General features: G+C 51.0%; 5 protein-coding genes across 5 annotated transcripts; 2 read left to right on the plus strand and 3 right to left on the minus strand.

Annotated features, from left to right (window-relative positions):
- Positions 1-209: 209 nt before the first annotated feature.
- Positions 210-2,718, minus strand: EsH8_I_000125 (OPT family oligopeptide transporter; the record flags this gene model as incomplete). The annotated part of the gene is made up of 3 exons (XM_083267538.1): positions 210-259; positions 335-1,151; positions 1,207-2,718. The coding sequence occupies 3 exons, from the start codon at positions 2,716-2,718 to the stop codon at positions 210-212; spliced, it is 2,379 nt and encodes a 792-aa protein (XP_083117976.1).
- A 982-nt stretch (positions 2,719-3,700) lies between these two features.
- On the minus strand, positions 3,701-5,220 carry EsH8_I_000126 (uncharacterized protein; the record flags this gene model as incomplete). Its single annotated transcript, XM_083267539.1, has 3 exons — positions 3,701-4,708; positions 4,771-4,967; positions 5,040-5,220. 3 exons carry the CDS (start codon positions 5,218-5,220, stop codon positions 3,701-3,703), a joined length of 1,386 nt encoding a protein of 461 aa, XP_083117977.1.
- Positions 5,221-6,379: 1,159 nt separating this feature from the next.
- On the minus strand, positions 6,380-8,157 carry EsH8_I_000127 (uncharacterized protein; the record flags this gene model as incomplete). The annotated part of the gene is made up of 3 exons (XM_083267540.1): positions 6,380-6,948; positions 7,685-7,813; positions 7,869-8,157. The coding sequence occupies 3 exons, from the start codon at positions 8,155-8,157 to the stop codon at positions 6,380-6,382; spliced, it is 987 nt and encodes a 328-aa protein (XP_083117978.1).
- Positions 8,158-9,097: 940 nt separating this feature from the next.
- On the plus strand, positions 9,098-11,501 carry EsH8_I_000128 (Zn(II)2Cys6 transcription factor; the record flags this gene model as incomplete). Its single annotated transcript, XM_083267541.1, has 8 exons — positions 9,098-9,121; positions 9,187-9,210; positions 9,327-9,448; positions 9,501-9,928; positions 9,990-10,288; positions 10,340-10,768; positions 10,830-11,074; positions 11,132-11,501. 8 exons carry the CDS (start codon positions 9,098-9,100, stop codon positions 11,499-11,501), a joined length of 1,941 nt encoding a protein of 646 aa, XP_083117979.1.
- Positions 11,502-12,296: 795 nt separating this feature from the next.
- Positions 12,297-16,825, plus strand: EsH8_I_000129 (uncharacterized protein; the record flags this gene model as incomplete). The annotated part of the gene is made up of 6 exons (XM_083267542.1): positions 12,297-12,398; positions 12,455-12,687; positions 12,773-13,119; positions 13,184-13,333; positions 14,757-15,027; positions 16,081-16,825. 6 exons carry the CDS (start codon positions 12,297-12,299, stop codon positions 16,823-16,825), a joined length of 1,848 nt encoding a protein of 615 aa, XP_083117980.1.
- Positions 16,826-17,287: the final 462 nt, after the last annotated feature.

Here is a 17,287-nt window from a genome sequence, read left to right on the forward strand (position 1 = left end):
GAACCAGGCCATGGGCCTTTAGAGACTGCATAAGTCTGCATGAGAGCCGATGTGCTTCGGCAGAGCATTATGTATGCATCGTCACACAACTGTAGCTTCTGTCACACAAACCCGCAGGGCAAAATAATGACATCGCAACTCTTCATCGCATTAAGTTAATTATTTATCATCTTCCCAACCCCAACACCTGTCGCTGCCTATAAGAAAATCTACTCGAGTGCAAAACAGCGCTCAGAGCTGGATGCTTCGTTACCCCACCCTAAAACAATAGAGGTCAGTATTGGTACAGATGAAAAAAATGAAAAGGATAAAACGAGGGAGCAAAGGGTCTTACAATTAGGCATGGTGACGATCTTCCCGGCACCGAAGAAGAGGAAGGTCAACAACATGTTGAAGTTGAAGCCCGCGTCGAACGCGGCGGCCAAGATGTAGTTCCATCTCGCCCACAGGTCGTAGCGGTAGCGGTACGCCCAGAACATGACGACGAAGCCCCCGATGAAGCTGCTAAAGTACCCGGTGCTGATGTTGCCGTAGAAGCTGGCCATGGCCGAGAAGAAGATTGTCGTGTTCCACAGCTGGAACTTGGCGCGCGGGAAGAGGCGGTGCAGCCCGTAGATCAGGACGGGCGCGAACGCGCCGACGAGGAACCCGTACGGGAGCACCTTGTAGATGTGCTGCTCGAAAAGTCGACGCGGCCCGATCAGGACGTACTGCACTCCCATGGTCAGGTTGGAGGTGAGGGACTGGGCCGTCCACTGGTGCGCCGGGTCCTCCTTGGCGCCGGTGAGGTAGTCGAACTTGGTGTCCAGAACCCACCGCACGACGGCGTAGTTGATGGGGACTCCGAGGAAGGAGCCAAAGACTTGGGAGAAGAAGACGGCCTTGGGAGGGATGTGCATGTAGTGGCCGATCTTCATGTCCTGCAGGTTCAGCTGGGCACGGTACCAAGCGTTGCCGGCAATAGCACCGTACGCGGAGGCGCCGGTCGGGTTCTTGAAGCCGCTGACAGAGTTGACCATCAGGCCGTAAAGCAGCTCGTTGACGGTGCCGATGGCCAGTTGGAAGTTGCTCAGGGCGTAAAGCCAGCCCAGGGGGACCACGAGGAAGGCACCTGTTCCGATGGCGACAAAGTATGTCCATACGGGGATAAACTTGGCTGGGGTTAGCGACGTTGTTTCATTTTCATTTCAAAGTTGGGAGACATACCATGTTGCCAGTCGCGGTGATCGTAACGAGTGCGATGAATGATGCGCCAAAGAGCGTCAGGAACCACCACAGCGGGACCTCCTGGTAGGAGCGCTGCAGGATGCTGAGCTGGTCGTTGTACTGCTGGCTAATCTGGGAACCGTTCTTGGCACGCTCCATCAGCTTCTTGAAGCTGCTCTTGATAGTCTTGTATCCGAAGAGGGCGGCCCAGACGATGGCTGAGGTGTATGCGGCGTAATCGAAGAACATGGTCCACAGGACGTGGGTGCTGACAAACGGCGGGCCGAATTCCTGGTACGCCGTCTCGTTGAACGAGACGTCGGCCGTGAGCAGCTTGGTGATGGGATACGACGTCCCGTTCTCGAGGAACAGGCGGTTGGACATCAGGTGCCCATGCCACTGCCCCAGGTTGCCAAACTTGGCCGCCGGGATCAGGATCCAGGCGCTGCACACGAACCCGACAAACATGACGACCTGGGTCCACCAGGGCGTCAGGAACAAGCTGGCGCTGGACGAGATGTTGGACCAGTCGAGCGACAGGTTGAGAACGCCCATACCGCCGAAGCCGGCGCCGACGAAGTTGGCAACGGCGTTGTTGGGCGCGACCCAGCAGAGGAAGGCCAGCGAGCCCAGCATCGGGAAGATGTACTCGGGCAGGAACTGCCACAGCGTCATGCCGAGGAGGGCCCAGAAGAAGACCCTGGTCTGCTTGCGCGACGAAGCAGTCGGGCTCTCGCGCTGCTTCTTCTGCGTCTCGAAAAGGGCCGTCTGGCACAGGGCCGTGAACCACGGGAACTGGGGGTCGTAGATCAGGAACTGCCTCGCGAGGGCCGCGAACGAGTATCCCGTCCAGACGATGCCCCACATGAAGAAGATGGCCGCGGCAGGGTGAATCCTCGAGTTGAAGTAGAGCTCCGCCATCGCCACGGGGGTGTAGCCCAGGTTGTACGTGGCGCCCGATGCGGCCGAGATGGTGACCAGGACGTGCTCCTTGACGCTGAAGGGGCCCGGGTTGAGGTTGAAGCTGAATTTGGTGAGGGGCACCTTGACCTCCCACGCCGGCAGGATCTTGGCGAGCCACACGCCCACGTAGCTGGACGCAATCTGCACGAAGAAGACGGAGTAGGGCGCATACGTCGTGCGGAAATGGCTCATCATCGAGAGGAAGGCGCCCGGGATGACGAAGACGATGGTGAGCAGGAAATACCGGAACGTGAGGCACGGCAGCTCGGGGTCGTCGCTGAGAGAGACGATGCGGCGCACGTATGCCGGGATATCCTGCAGCCGGGGGTCGTTTTCGTCGAACGCCTCTTCCTCGCCGTTGGTCTGCGTCGTGAAGACGAAAGGCGGCTTCTCCATGTCGCCCTCGGTGTACGGGGCGGCGGGCTCGCTCGACGTCTTCTCGGACGAGCCATCGCGAGGAGAGTCGGCGGAAATGGCATCGTCGTCGTTGCGCAAGCCGCCAGTCTTGGGCTCGCCTGCGGCCTGTGGTTGGATGGGGGATGGGGACATTGTGGAGGTCGTTCAAGCGGCTGATCGCCAAGATTCTTGGAAAAAAACGCCACGCGGGAGCCAAGTCGGCCAAGCCTGGGGGGACCAAAACCTCCCGAACGTAACCCCCCGCTGGACGTCCCTCTTATAACAAGAAGCTCGCATGCCTCTCACCGGCCGCGCAGCCTCGACACGACTTCCAGATGTGGGAGGTGACTTTGACCGTTGCAGTTAGTTTGGCGGAGCTCTGCGATGGTGCAATCGGCGTTTTTCACATCTCTATATTGCCCTCTCTGCGCCATGACACGACTCTACTCGGATCTGCGGCCCCCCAAGTGGTACTATTGCATCTCGGTTGGGCAACCGGAGGGCCGGGGGGTCCCATAGGATCGCCCAGAATCGAGTAGTGTCGCATCGTATTTGCCGCAAAAATCCCTTCCGCCTCTAACCGCTTCAATCATGCAAACCAAGGTATGATCGCATGCTGGTTGGGGAGCGCCCGCAGTCCCCGTGGACTCTCGTGGCAACTATCTGCTGCCCTGTGGTCGAAAGTTTCTTCGCCAAAAATACTACATAACAGCAATTGCGCCATCGGCAAAAGTCCCTTGGGTCAGGATGAACCTCGATCACTCGCAACCACTAAACCTGGTTAGCATGGTGGATATTGTGGAACGCACACACTTTGACAGGCGGATTTCCTAGGGCGAGCCACCATAGTGTAGTTCGCTTGTGGGTATGTATGGAGGCAAACCCGAATTTCTAGTCACCGAGAAAATTATCGCGCTACTATAACGTTCGGATCCGAGGCGTATTACGTTGTTGTGCTCCGCGTTGGTTCGAGAACCAAATGACATTCTTCAGCCAACGAACTGGCATCCAGTACCCGCTAACCCGGTTGATACGTTACAAATCCGCTTCAAGGTGACCTCCACTACGATGACAGAGGCTCTTGCGTCCTGGTTATCTCTATCCTGCACGGTGAATCAGCCATCCATCGCCCGGTCTAGTTCCACGGTTGGAGCTGTCCGCCATTTTGCAAGCTATATGTTCGCCCCTGAAGCCACGCGCTCTCCGGGGCCCCCCTGTCGTATGCAACGGTGTTGCCTTGATCCACGATTCGACCAAGGTCGCCCCCAACGACCGAGAGCCCGCGAACAAAAGAGTTCTTGGCGACGGTCCAGGTGCTGGTCTCGTCAATCTGAACCGTCAGTCCGCCGCGGCCGTTGACCAGCGAGGCGTTGGCACCGCCTTCCCATTTGCTGCTGACGAGCAGATGAAGAACCACGGTACACCCGCCTCGCGTAACGACGTCGCCGGAAATCTCGTCCGAGGCCATGACTGTCAGGGAGGAGTTGGAGGAGATTGGGTTTCCGCTCCAAAGCTGTGGCTCGACCCTCTCGAGGTCCCGGGATACTGTGTTCGTATCCGACAGAAGCAGGATCTCCGAAGGATTATCAACCCTGGCATTCATTAGAACAATGTCAGCGGAGAAGGTGGCCAGGTAGAATGCCGGGCCATCGCGGACTGTGAGATTGAGGAACGGCGCCTCCAACGTGCCCGTGGCGTGCTTGGAGGCGATCGACCAGTCGAAAAAGAGGAAGCCGCCAATCTTTCCCGAAGTCAGGCTGGAGCCATTGATGTGAACGTACTGGGCACCTTCCATGATGACGGCGGGCGATTCGTCGGCCCAGCCGGTCAAGTTGTACGACATTATCCGTCCTAGGGAGTAGACCAATGGCGAGCCCGGGCCCGTGGTATGGGCAACGCCTCCCCGGCTGTCAATGTTGAGACCGGCAAGGGTGGGCGACCGAAAGCCCCCTGAACAGTGGCGCAAGTCGGTGACATTGAGACTTGCTTCTCTGACGGAGAAGATGGCAATCGCACCAGGGCCACTGCTGTACAGACGAGGGGCGTCGAGTGCGGTAGTCGTCCCAGCTCCGGTGGCGTAGATGTTGATTGCGCCATTATGGGTTTCGATGCGTCCAGAGAACCGCAACGTTGTACCTTCCCCCTTTGTAGACAAGCAGTCAGCATTTAGACCAAACTTGCATCATCTTGTGCATTCAGTCTCACCGCAAGGATGGCAGAGTTGTAGCCGGTACCCAGGGATCGAGGAAGGTCCTCGGGTGGTCCACTCTTTAGGACATTGGCTTGCAGGAGTTCGACGATTACTCCCGTGATGTATATCACACTCGTTTGAGCGAGATCGATTGAGTATGACTGGCCAGTCTCGGACGTCCGCGGCTCCTCAAAAATCCTGCGGGCGACAACTGTGATTGGCGTCGTCAGATGACTTCCCTCTGAGCACTTGCAAATAACGGGGATTAAATCATTCAACGTACTTGGTTTGTTTTCCGTAGTTGCTGGGATGTAGTTGGGCTGAATGGTGTTATCGGCTGTCCATTGATCAGCATTGTAGCCAGGGTCCAGGCACGGGTCTAGATCTGCAGGAATTGGATTCTGGGCGTTGATAACTAGGCCCAAAATCGCCACGGCCAGAAAAATGGTAAATCTTATGTCCATGATTCAATGAGTACGGGTTAGACAGTAGCGTCGAATATCTTCGTGGGGGAAAGACACCAGGACGGCCTCGTTCAAGTACTATCCTACAAGCGAGGCCCATCCTCCTTTGAGGCAATGAAGCAACAGTCAATCCAAGACATTTATGGAGTACGCACGGGAAACGACTTATTCTGTGTGGTAGAGAAACGCCGGGATGGTTGGCAGAGATGTTTTTGATCGTGCAACTATGTGCTCGTTCTGTGGCACCCTTCACAAGACATGGAATCGCACCACCATAGTGTTCCTGATAGGTCCTGCCAACCTAAATAATGTCCCTGGGGTTGAATATCCGCCACTAGATGTAACTTTCCTAGGACGCCGACCAGCATACTGAAAGGGCCTGATGGCACTGCCCTCCACCAAATGAGGGTTGCCAATTCGACTCTGTTTTCTCGGGTTAATCTATTCAACACTACGTCTGTGAATGTGTTTCACCGATTTCAATCCTAGCGACTACGTGGCATGTTTGGAAAGGGTACACCGGGTTAAGACATCGAGGGCCTGCCGCAATCTCGGTGGGACGTTGTGACCAAGGGCGAGATCACTGAAATATGGCATACACCAGGCTTCTTGATACACTGGGAAGGTGCGAGATTCTCGACTTGGAGCCAATCCAGAAGAGTTTCGCGACCATTTGGAAACCCGAATATGTCTTTGAAGGCCCCGCTTGTCCGGCGAGCATATATTCTGTGGAGGAAGTTTGCAAAATCATCCTAAACACAAATAATAGGACTGAATGAGATTTATGCAAGCCATGGAATGTTCGATAAAGTATTGTAAAGAATACCATTGAATACCAGAACCGAAAAGATGCCAAAACATGATTATTGAACGAAGACGGCGGGAATCTCGAGCGCGTATCATTGGGAGCCTTTATTCATCGACGATGAAAACGACCCGTCTCAATCTTCTTTCAAGAGGCAACGGGCTTTGTTTACGGAATTATCGCTTAAATGGCTCCTGCATCTCAGTTTCGTTTTGCTTTTATTACCGTGGTTGTCACATGCTACACAATGACTCTGAGCTCTTCCGCCTCGTAAGGTAATTGCGATTTGACATCCTCAACGGCCAGCCATGATACCTTACGTTGAATACTCTCTAAAAGCCCAGCCCAGTACGTTCATTCCAGAACCTCCCCGCCAATTCCTTGTGTTCCGTCTCGAGGGCCCATGTACATGATGTCGTGGAAGATCTGCATCCAAATTTCCCCTTCTTTTCTCCACCAATATTGAACCTTCACCAGGAGTCCCTCTTCATCACTAGAACTCTCCCCTTCATCCCACAGGTCGACTCTCATACCCACCCAACCTTCGATTTCTGCCTTCGCTTTGACTTCTTCAGGCGAAGCAAAACCAGCTGGGATAACGTGCTCGTTGGTACCGAACTCGAACTCGGCCTCAGTCAAGGGCCGAATAGTATAGAAGCCTTTCTTTTTGGGCTTTTCTATAGCCTCAGACATGGCATCTTTGTTCTTGGGGGCGTGTTCGTGGAGATATCGTACGATGGTCTCCCTGTTTTGTGCGGCGAACGAGGGTTGGGGCCGGCATATTTGATAACATGAGAGCGAGAAGAATGCCCCTTTAGCGTCAATATCAGCGGTATGACGATAGGAGGAGTAAATATCCTTCAGATGGGTGTTGATATCCTCATCATTCATCTTGAATATTGCGCTGTGAGAAGCACAGGTCTCTGCAGATAAGATATCTAATGAAAGCTGTGCACTGGATGGAGATGATTCTGAGAGAAGCGGTGGCATAAATGAAAGAAAGAGGTTGAATCAGTCGCATTCCATGCGTTATGTAGAAGCTCGCAAGTAGCTGAGCCCTATCATAGCGTGGGGTTGAAATGTTGCCATTGGCTAGATTGAGTCAGCTTTTAGCGCCATGCAAGACAGGTGCGGTTCATGTCATCACAGTTTGATGAGCTGTTCCAGTACTTTGAGCCACCAGCTTATGTCTCCCGGTCACGAGGCATTCATTGTTAATTGTAAGAAAATTGCTAATGGCAATATGCGGGTCCATGAGATTTTCCAAGAACTGAATCGAGTCGCTTCAGATATGCTACTCGGATGCCGCAGCGTATTGAGCCGTCAACGGGCGGAGGCATTCCTCTAGACTCTTCCAACCTTGCAACCCCGACAGTTTCAGTATTTCCGTGGACCTCGCGTTTGGGACTTTGCTGCGGTCTGGTTGCACATCCGCAACATAATCGGGGAATTTACGGTCCGGCTGCAGGGTTTTGAACGCTTTCAAAAGATCGTTCACTGTGTATTGGCCACCATACGCAAACAACCTCTCAGACTCCACGCCGGGGAGGAGCAAAGCACCCACATGAAGCCGAGAAACATCCTGTACGTCGCAAAACCATTCTTTCCACAGGTCAGCTATTTTACGTATGGCCGAAGAAAACGCGGGATATAACTTACGCGCCTCGAACATTTTGATGATTTCATCCGAGTCATTTCCGTCCCAGAGGAATTTCAATACGCCAATCGCGGCCGAAAAGCTTTGATGTTTTGGGTCGAGCAAACCGCCATAGCAAGGAGTAGGAATAACTGTGACACGGGGATTAGGTTACGTAGAACGTAGACGACCAGAAATTATACTAACCCGTATTCATAACCAACTCGGGAGCCTCGCGATGATACCATTCCCACAATGCCTGTTCGGTCTTGACCTTGGCAGCGGCGTATACAGTGTGCCCTCCAACCAAATCTTGCCGAAGATCCGGAGAGTACGCCGCGACCACGGTCTCTTCGTTGTACGTGTCGTGGTTGATTTCTCGATACACGCCAGGCGCCGGGTCCGCAACGGCGCTGGATGAGGAAGTGTAGACGAATCGCTTGCAAGTTGGGGTATTCGCTGCATCTTTAGCGATGCTAAGGGCAGCTGCTTTCATCTTCGGAACAACATTGTCGGGGTTTAGGTCGAGGCTAGTATCGGCGGCCGTATGAATCACTCCATGTGCCCCTGAAGTCCAACAAAGTCAGTTGTCTCCGGGCAGTAAATGCAGTCGGTCGCTTGCCTTCAATGGCGCCTTTGAATGCACCCTCGACGCTAAAATCGGGAATCTCGACAAGTTCAAACTTGTCGGCCCCATGTCTTGAAAGGAATAAGCGGTCAAGCCAAGCTGAACGTTGCCCGTTGCGAGTGATGCCGCGCACGTGGTAACCCAATCCGAGGAGCTGGTCGCATATGTAGCTTCCCATAGAACCACTGGCCCCTGTCACTACAACGATACTTCCGGCTGGCAAAACCGCCGCTGGAATATGGAAGCTAGATACGGGAGACATAGCAATGAATTTGATATGATGAATTGATATCAAGAACTGACAAAAATAATATCTCGACCTCGATCTTTCAGCACCACTCACTGACGATGGGTCGCTAATTTAAGCCAGTGAGGGATGCCAGCATTCCTTGTGTACGGGTCGTTGGCGATTTCCGGGCGGAAGCAAAATTGACATGTCACTACAAGGACACTGACGGACATTGAAAACCGCACAAAATTATCCGAGATGCGATCACGGTCTGTACCAAGCTTGGCAATTTTTGCCATTGGAGAATCTTGTAACACTCCTAAATTCGATTCCCACGTCAAACGGCTACCCTAGCGCAGATCGTTCCGCGTCGCATTCGGCTTGAAAGTTTGGGGTAAAGACGGAGACGGACGTTTGCCCACACACCCCTGCTCGGTCTCCTCGGCGGCCGACATAAAATCTGGTAGGTGGCGTCACCAACTCGAACAACACCGATCAAGCCCGGCCGCCGAACCTGGCCATTCTTCTTGTCGGAAAGTCAGCTGTGCAGCATAGACTGTGCTGTGGACAACATTTACAATGGACTCCTCTAGGGCAACGGCGGTAAGGAATCCGACGGAGCCCTGCATAACTTGTGGCGGAAACGTTACTGACCGAAACATGCCTAGTGCGATTTGTGTCGGTTGCGCAAGGTGAGTGGTCGCAACGCTGAACCACAAACACGGAGTAGTCCGACAGAGGAATTTGGACAAGTCCTGCAGGTTGCGGGTTTTTTCTTCCGAGCTGCCAGCTGACTGAAAGATGATAGGTTCGATGCGACAAGAGCGTACCTTGCTTCAACTGCCGCCAGGCGACGCAAGAGTGTACATTCACAGGGGCTGGGCAAAAGCCCAAAGTGCCTCGACAAAGGGTACTGATCTCAGCACAATAGTATGACCTATCAGCACGTTGAATACATTCTATGATCTGACAATATACTCAGTGAGGAAAAGCTTGATATAATGGACCAGCGTCTAGCCAAAATCGAGTCGTTGCTTCTCAATCAACAGGCCGCGCAACAGTGCTCCTGTTCACAGCCAAAATATGGACATCATTTACCAGTAGCCACAGCTATGCACAAGGATGAAGTCCCAGATATTGCTGTCTTTGATGATCACGAAGAAGATTCACCAATTGAAGGCTCTTCATCTTTAAGGTCTCAAATGCAAGTTGCACAACAGCTTACAGAGTCTGCCGTAGACTTGGGGGCCTCCTCCCTCGCAAATACGATGACCGCTTCCCAGAAAGCTATCGGCTTTCAAACTAGCCCACGAGCCATTGATAAGCGTGTAGTTCAGCCAATTTCGCCGTATCGAAGCATGCCTCTGCCACCGACCTCAGCAGTTGTCGACATCCTGAAAAAGCTGAAAGGTAACACATTATGAGTTGCTTCCGAAGCTTGGTAGATGTTTTTAGTTAACAAAATACTTAGAAAGCCCTCCAAGCAGCTTTTTTGTCATGAGATGTTTCCAGTCGAGCCAAGCGTTCATCGACCTTTGCCGGGAGGTGTATTTCTCCATTGACGATTATTCTGACACCGACTTCATCATAGTCAACTCGGGCTTGTATTATCTTTTTACAGAATACTTTATTCCAAAAGATAATGTCGACCTTCAGAAACAGTTTATCTCTTGGGGAGCTTTATGTAGAACCGCTGTCACGGCCGCCATATCATCGTTGGGCGCAAATTTGCCCGCCCGAGCGGAAAATGTTCAAGCTTTGATCTTGGGAGTAGGGTTATCCCCTTATTATAGCTAGAGTTCTGGCACTGACAGTCCATAGACTACACATGCCATTGAAATGGCCAAACCATGGTTTGCTTGGCGGTTAATTTGCTTTGCAGCGCAGCTTTGTGTTGCGGCTGGGTTTCATGACGATACTCTCATTTACAACAAGGATAAAGAAACCAAAAGCTTCGAGGCTCTCTTGTTCTGGCACGTATATTCACTGGAGAAAACCTTGGCCTTACGTGTGGGTAGAGCTTCATTGATCCGAGATTGTGATATCAACTTGTCGAGGGACTTGGGCTCATTTTCTTTGCCACGACTTTGGGACACGATTGTTCCATTCTGGATAGCCAATGCCTCGATACATGGTAGGTTGTACGACTCGCTGTACAGCCGGGCGGCTCAATCCATGTCGCCTGTTGAACTGGTCATTCGTGCCGATGAGCTTCTTGTTGAACTGAAGGCAATTGAACCTAGTCAAAGAGTAAGCCGATAATCTTTATTTACAGCATGATACTTTTCATTCAGTCTAACATTTGATTCAGGTCAGGCACATGGAAGTTCCGGGCACGGCATCCATCACGAGATTAGAAGATGTCCTCGCTATTTCCCGGAACGTCAGCTATTATACTACAGCGACTCTGATCTCCAGAGCCAAATCTCTGCACACAATGACGCCAAAATTCTTGCCCGACTGCCTCGAAAATGCCCGAGCTGCCATCAATGCCCACCACGAATGTTTGCAAATGATGAACGAAGATCGACACGTACTGAATATTTATCTCCATTGGTAAGCGGCAGTGAAATTTTTCGATTCTCCACACTGACAAATTCTTTCTCTGAAAAGGAGAATCTTGCAAACCCCGTTTATCCCGGTCATCATACTATTCTGCAACGTCATGGAGACACTGGACGGAGACGATGAACGGAGACTCAAGGATTTTGCAGACAGCCTTGAAGGATCAGCCAATCTTTCACCCTCGGCTGGGGAATTCTACCGAATCAGTCGAGATTTGCACAATATCGCGCAGAGGCATCTTGATACGAGAATGGAACAAAATAGAGTGTCTATGTCATCGCTTTCTACGTTTGGTCTCAACCAATACTTTGCTGCGAATGATTTTGAAAACACGGAGAACTACCGCCTGGCTTCTGATTTGTCCAGTCAGGACATGGAGTTGATGTTCGGCGGTCAACAAATCATGGGCTTTTTTTGAGTCTCGAAAGCGCTTGCCTTCGCCTTAATCAACTATCTGGATTTCCATGTTCTCAATGTTAGAGTGATGATAGTTTGGGTTATTATATAAACTTATATTGTTAATTTGTTTCTAGTCCCCAATTGAACCTTATTTGGGAAAGGACTGCATCTTACATGGCGGGATATGACAACCAACTGACAACCTTCAAAAGAGGGGTGGGAGAAATCTCGAAGGCTTTCAAACTCACATTACAATATTGAACTTCGGCTCTTGCCTTCATACTACTGCCTTGGTTACGCATCGATATTCTCCCTCTCTCTGTCTGCCTAAACAGTACACCCGGCTGCAGAAGGGATGTAATTACGACCGGAGTAGTCCACAGAGCCCCCACCCATCTCCAACAGGACGCAGAGCTAAGGTAAAGGACGGTCTCCGAGGACTCCGAAACCTACATGCCCCCGAAACCGATGATTAATTGGCCATCAGCTGGTACAGTTACAATTCCTAACTGGCTTGTTTAATCTTGCTTGTTGTTGTCGTGTGAGGGGCTTGCGAAACGCAGCTCCCCGTCCGCCCGTCTCCGGAGAAGAATAGCGTTCAAATTTATAGTTCTAGCGGATACAAAACATAGATCCGACATGATGACATATTCTCCTTTTGGACATGTCTATTCCAACTACGGAATGATTAATCACGGCTATAAGTACACATAAACTATATTATAGTGATTCAATCATCAGTTTGACCTTTTCAATCACTATCAACTTCTTCTTCTTCTTCATACACGAATATCCATACCAAATTTCTGTCAGCATGTCTGTTGTGGTAGCTGGTGGCACCGGAGGCCTTGGTCGAGCTCTCGTTGAGGCGATATCAGCTCGTGGCGTGTATAAAGTTATTGTGCTTACCAGGAAGGTGTGTACAAATGTGATCTTTCTTGCCTTCGCCAAAGTCAACTAACATATTCGCAGGTCTCAGGAAGTCCGGAACCGGCCGCCAATGTCCAACTTGTAGCAGTCGACTACATGGACGTGGAATCTCTCTCGTTGATCCTCGAAGAGTACAACACCGAGACCGTCATCTCTGCCGTGAACAACATTACCGGAGATAATGAGCCTGAACTGAATCTTATTCGTGCTGCCGAGAGATCCAAGACGACTAAGCGATTCATACCAAGTTACTTTGGTGTTCCATATTTACCAGAGTATGATCCCTCTATTTTTCCTCCGAGTCTCTTAAGCCGTTGTCATATTTGATTACAAATAGCTTACCAAGATTCTCAAAATTAGACAATACGAATCTTTCCCTCCAGCAATAGCAAAGAAGGCCGCTCTTGCAGCATTGGAAGCTACCTCTCTGGAGTGGACGGCTGTCTACAATGGCTTCTTTCTCGACTACTTTGGCACTCCTCGCGTTAAGTCATATGTAGATGACGTTGCCTTCTTCATTGACGTGGCCAACGACACTGCTTCGGTCCCTGGTTCCGGGGATGTTCCTATTGTCTTCACTCACACGTTCGACATCGGCCGCTTCATTGCTGCATTGCTTGAGCTCCCAAAGTGGCGCGCCGAGAGCTACATTATTGGGGATAAGCTAACATTTAACGAACTTGTTCATATTGCTGAGGAAGTTAAAGGTCAGTTTCCTCTAATTTTAGGCAACCTCTGCTACCCTAATCTCGCTTGCGTTCTCTGGCTAAGTCAATGAAGGCACCAAGTTCACCGTCGTGCACGACCCGATCAAGGATCTAGAAAGGAATACAATGACGGAGCTGCCATCTCATCGTGAAGCCTACAAACTCTACCCGAAGGAGATGCTACACAGTTTCCTCGTCCCTTTTGGGCTCAATTGTGAGCGAGGCCAAGCTAATCTCAACCCCGCTCACAAACTCAACGACGATTTTCCTGACATCAAACCGGCGACGGCAAGAGAGGTTTTGGAACGGGGATGGGGAAAGCAGTGAAAATTAATCGAGGATTCTCTGAAATCCCTCTGTTATGTTCAAACCTGGCTGGTTATGCATAGTCGGAACTAGAACTAGACACATTAGTTATGATCCCAACCATCTCACATGAGCCAAAAACTGGTCTCTAATGACACTTGGATTCATAACAGAACCACGCTAACCGTGTACTGGCTCGATCACCTTGGCTTTAAGTTACTAAAAATCGTACTGTGACCTGTGGGTTGTGCGAAAGTCGTTTGGACGATGAGAATCGGAGTTTGACATGGGTTGAGCTACGTGTAGCAATACAAATTTAAACACCGCCAAAGGTATTACCGTATTTGGTTTAGCGATTAAATAGTCTCTAAAGTATCATTAAGCTTTCTATTTAGATATTTTTTAGGTTTGGGTTACTTCAAGGTACCCCAGATATTGTCTTCCGACAGTCCCGGAGTTAAACAGGCCGGCTTGCTGGTATATTTATTGACCGTTTGCCTTCCCCGACTACTGGTTTGCTGTTAAATTGACTGAATATGTTCCGAGATCTGATACGCTCAATAAGCTGCGTCAGTTCTACTTCAATAACTCACTCATTTTCATTTGTACGTCATTTACATTAAAATCAGTGGATAAGAAGTACAAGTAACTATTCATCATGGCTCCTCCTCTATCAAGCGATAAACTATTTGGCTTACGCGTGGTATTGACGGCAGCAATCGGTACTTCGGTCATTATGGTCTTCACACGGTTCTTCTCAAATTCGAATGATGCTAAAATCATCCCTTCTCCTCTCAAAACCTTGATCCCCTCTCTGTCAGAGGTAGGACTTCAGAAAATGCCATATCGACCCGACCACTTCCCTGGGGCGCGTGATGTGGAGACACCTGTGAGTAATCTCACATGCTGTCTACAGTATGTTTCCTAACCTAGCTCATCCGTTCATCAGTACGGTTCTATTCGGGTTTATGAGTGGGGAGATGAGACAGGACCCAGAGTCCTCCTGGTTCATGGGACATCCACTTCCGCAATGGTGCTTGGCCACATAGCCCATGCGCTTGTGTCACGCGGCTATAGGGTTCTTCTATTCGACCTGTTCGGACGAGGCTTCTCTGATGGAGTCGGCGATCTCCCGCACGATAAGCGCCTCTACACGACACAAATTCTTCTAGCCCTTGCTTCCTCCCCAATTGCCTGGACAGGCACCAACTCATTTCGACTCATCGGATATTCCCTCGGAGGAGCCATCGCAGCCTCATTCGCGGTTCACTTCCCGCAGATGATTAGTAGTCTAGTTTTGCTCGCCCCGGCTGGACTAATCCGCGAAAAAGACCTGGGGTTCGCCGCTTGGCTTGTTTTCAAGTCGGGCTTCATTCCAAAGTATATCGCCAGGGCACTTATACGCAGACGACTGCAAAGCCCTTGGGATGAAAACAACATTGTGAAAAACGACGAGGAAGCCTCCTCGGCTGTCACAACACCAGATGCAATACAGCAATCGCAGAATGCATCCTCAACTCTCGCCCAGAAAAACGGAGATCAAGTGCACTGGATGGCGACGCACCATGATGGTTTCGTCCCGGCTTTTCTATCATGCGCCCAGTACGCCCCTTTCACTAATGAACATGAGACTTGGCGCACTCTAGGAAGGCAGAGAAAAGGCAGCGTGGCGGTCATGATTGGAAAGGATGACAAAATCGTCAACCACAGGATCTATGAAGACAGTGGCCTCCCCCTGCTAGGTGGTCGTAGCAACGTCTTCTGGAGGGTGTTGCCTGGTACTCATGACTTCGTAATGACCCATTCGGAGATAATCATGCAGGAATTGGATACGTTCTGGGAGAGCTGAATCCCAAGACAGCAGAACGCAAAACTCCTTCAGAAGCCCGAACAAGAGAACTGGGTTGAAGATATTTAAGGCGTGTTTTTTGCTAATCAATGCTACTATTGAAATTGCAGCAAGATGGTCCATGTTGTGAGGAACCTGGCAGTCAGCGGTACTTGCGCTGCGCTGCGATGTGGTGCTAGGGCATGCCGCTAAAAAATACTAGTGCAGTGTCAACTGTAGCACTCTATGCAACCTGACCGACCTTTGAATCATTACTACAACATGGGAAAACTATAATAAGTTCCACTTCGGAGATCCAGCAAGTTGATGGCGAATGGCCCTGGTTATATAGCACCACGGCCTCATTGGTGGATTTCACGAACCTTAGCGTTGAGGAACGGCACCTCGGGTTTTATTTACGACGAGGCGCAGAAATTGAGCCATCTGGACACCGGGCAAATGGAGCAGCTATCCTTGGCCGGGTAAAGATTAACAGTGACAACACACCCCGAGGGGATACGTAAAGCGGGCAGCGGACATATCGCAACGGACTCAACCCTTCCTGGTCCGTTATAAATAGTGTAGCCAGCATCATTCTTGTGGAGGTAATATTGACATTCGAATCTCAACAAAGTTTATTCTGCCAAGCACGGACTCAATTGAGTCCTTGGAGGAACGATGAAGTCTATATTAGCAGTGGCGGTAGCCTTTCTCCTTCACAACGTAGCTGCTGCCCCATCTGAAGCCAACAACGAAGAACCTCTTGAATTTCCCCGCCGAGTCGTGAAGAGGTGAGAATATATAAGCGCCCAGGCACAATCGCGAAGGCGAGAATTCGTGGCGAACCCTGTACCGGAGTTTTTCGACCCTGACACCTTCCGTAGGCTCAATACGGCGCAAATCACATATTTTCCAGCGGCAAACTCGACGGGAACCGGAGTTCTTGTGTGCCCTGGTGGCGGATACTCCCGCGTGTCTATTGCAAAGGAGGGATATGCGCCAGCAGGTTTCCTAAACAACCTGGGCATTGATGCTTGGGTTCTCGACTACACCACGGTCTCAAACGCAACCGCCCCAATCTACCCGAAGCCCCAGGTTGAGGCGCTTGACGCCCTGGAATACATCCGCGAGCAGAACCGCACTAGCAAGCTCGGCATTTGGGGCTTCTCGGCAGGCGGCCACCTGGCGGCGGTGACGCTTACTAATCCCGCGGCCCGCCTCGACTTCGGCATCCTCGCCTACCCCGTCATTACCCTTGAGGGGAACTACACGCACGTAGGCTCGCGTAACAACCTCATCGGTGCAAACGCGAGTGCCGAGGTGCAGCACGAATTGTCAGCACAGAACCTCGTCTCCGCAACCACACCGCCCACCTTCTTGTTCCACACGTTCAACGACGCTACCGTCCCTGTGCAGAACACGCTCCTCTTCGTCGAGGCCATGGTGGCCTACAAGCGAAAGTCCCAGGTGTTGATCCTTCCGGATGAATCACATGGACTGGGCTTGGCTCTCGACGATCCTAAGCGCAGCTGGACGCCTGAACTTGCGCGGTTCCTGCAGTATTCCATCTAAAAGGCCGGATAGAACCACATGTTTATGTTCGTTATTCCGGACGGACTGATTTATAGGCACGGCGGAATGACACTGAGAAAAGCACTGCTGGGACACCACATTATCGGCCTTGGGCTGGGCAGGGGCAATTACATCAAGAGGGGTAAAACAAGTTAGTTGGTGAAAGCGTCTTTGTATTACAGGTACTGTACCATCGGCCATTCCATGCCCGTATTACTGAAGCGATATTACTCCCCTGCATACTGCAATCATCAATTGTCATCTCCTAGTGATACATTTGTCGTGCATAGGGGCTAGTTTATAAATTACGAATTGATGGTCGGTACATTTTACTTCCGAAGTCGTATTTTCCCTAGGCGTCTTACAGTTGGTCCAAAACGGCAGCCTCAACGCCAACATGCAGCCTCTTACTAATCCTTGTCACACGTTTATGCCGATGCGGGGAGCGAGAAGCGAAAGCCA

The sequence above is a fragment of the Colletotrichum jinshuiense genome, chromosome 1 (assembly GCF_051148585.1).
Source record: "Colletotrichum jinshuiense chromosome 1, complete sequence".
Classification (NCBI taxonomy): Eukaryota; Fungi; Ascomycota; class Sordariomycetes; order Glomerellales; family Glomerellaceae; genus Colletotrichum; species Colletotrichum jinshuiense.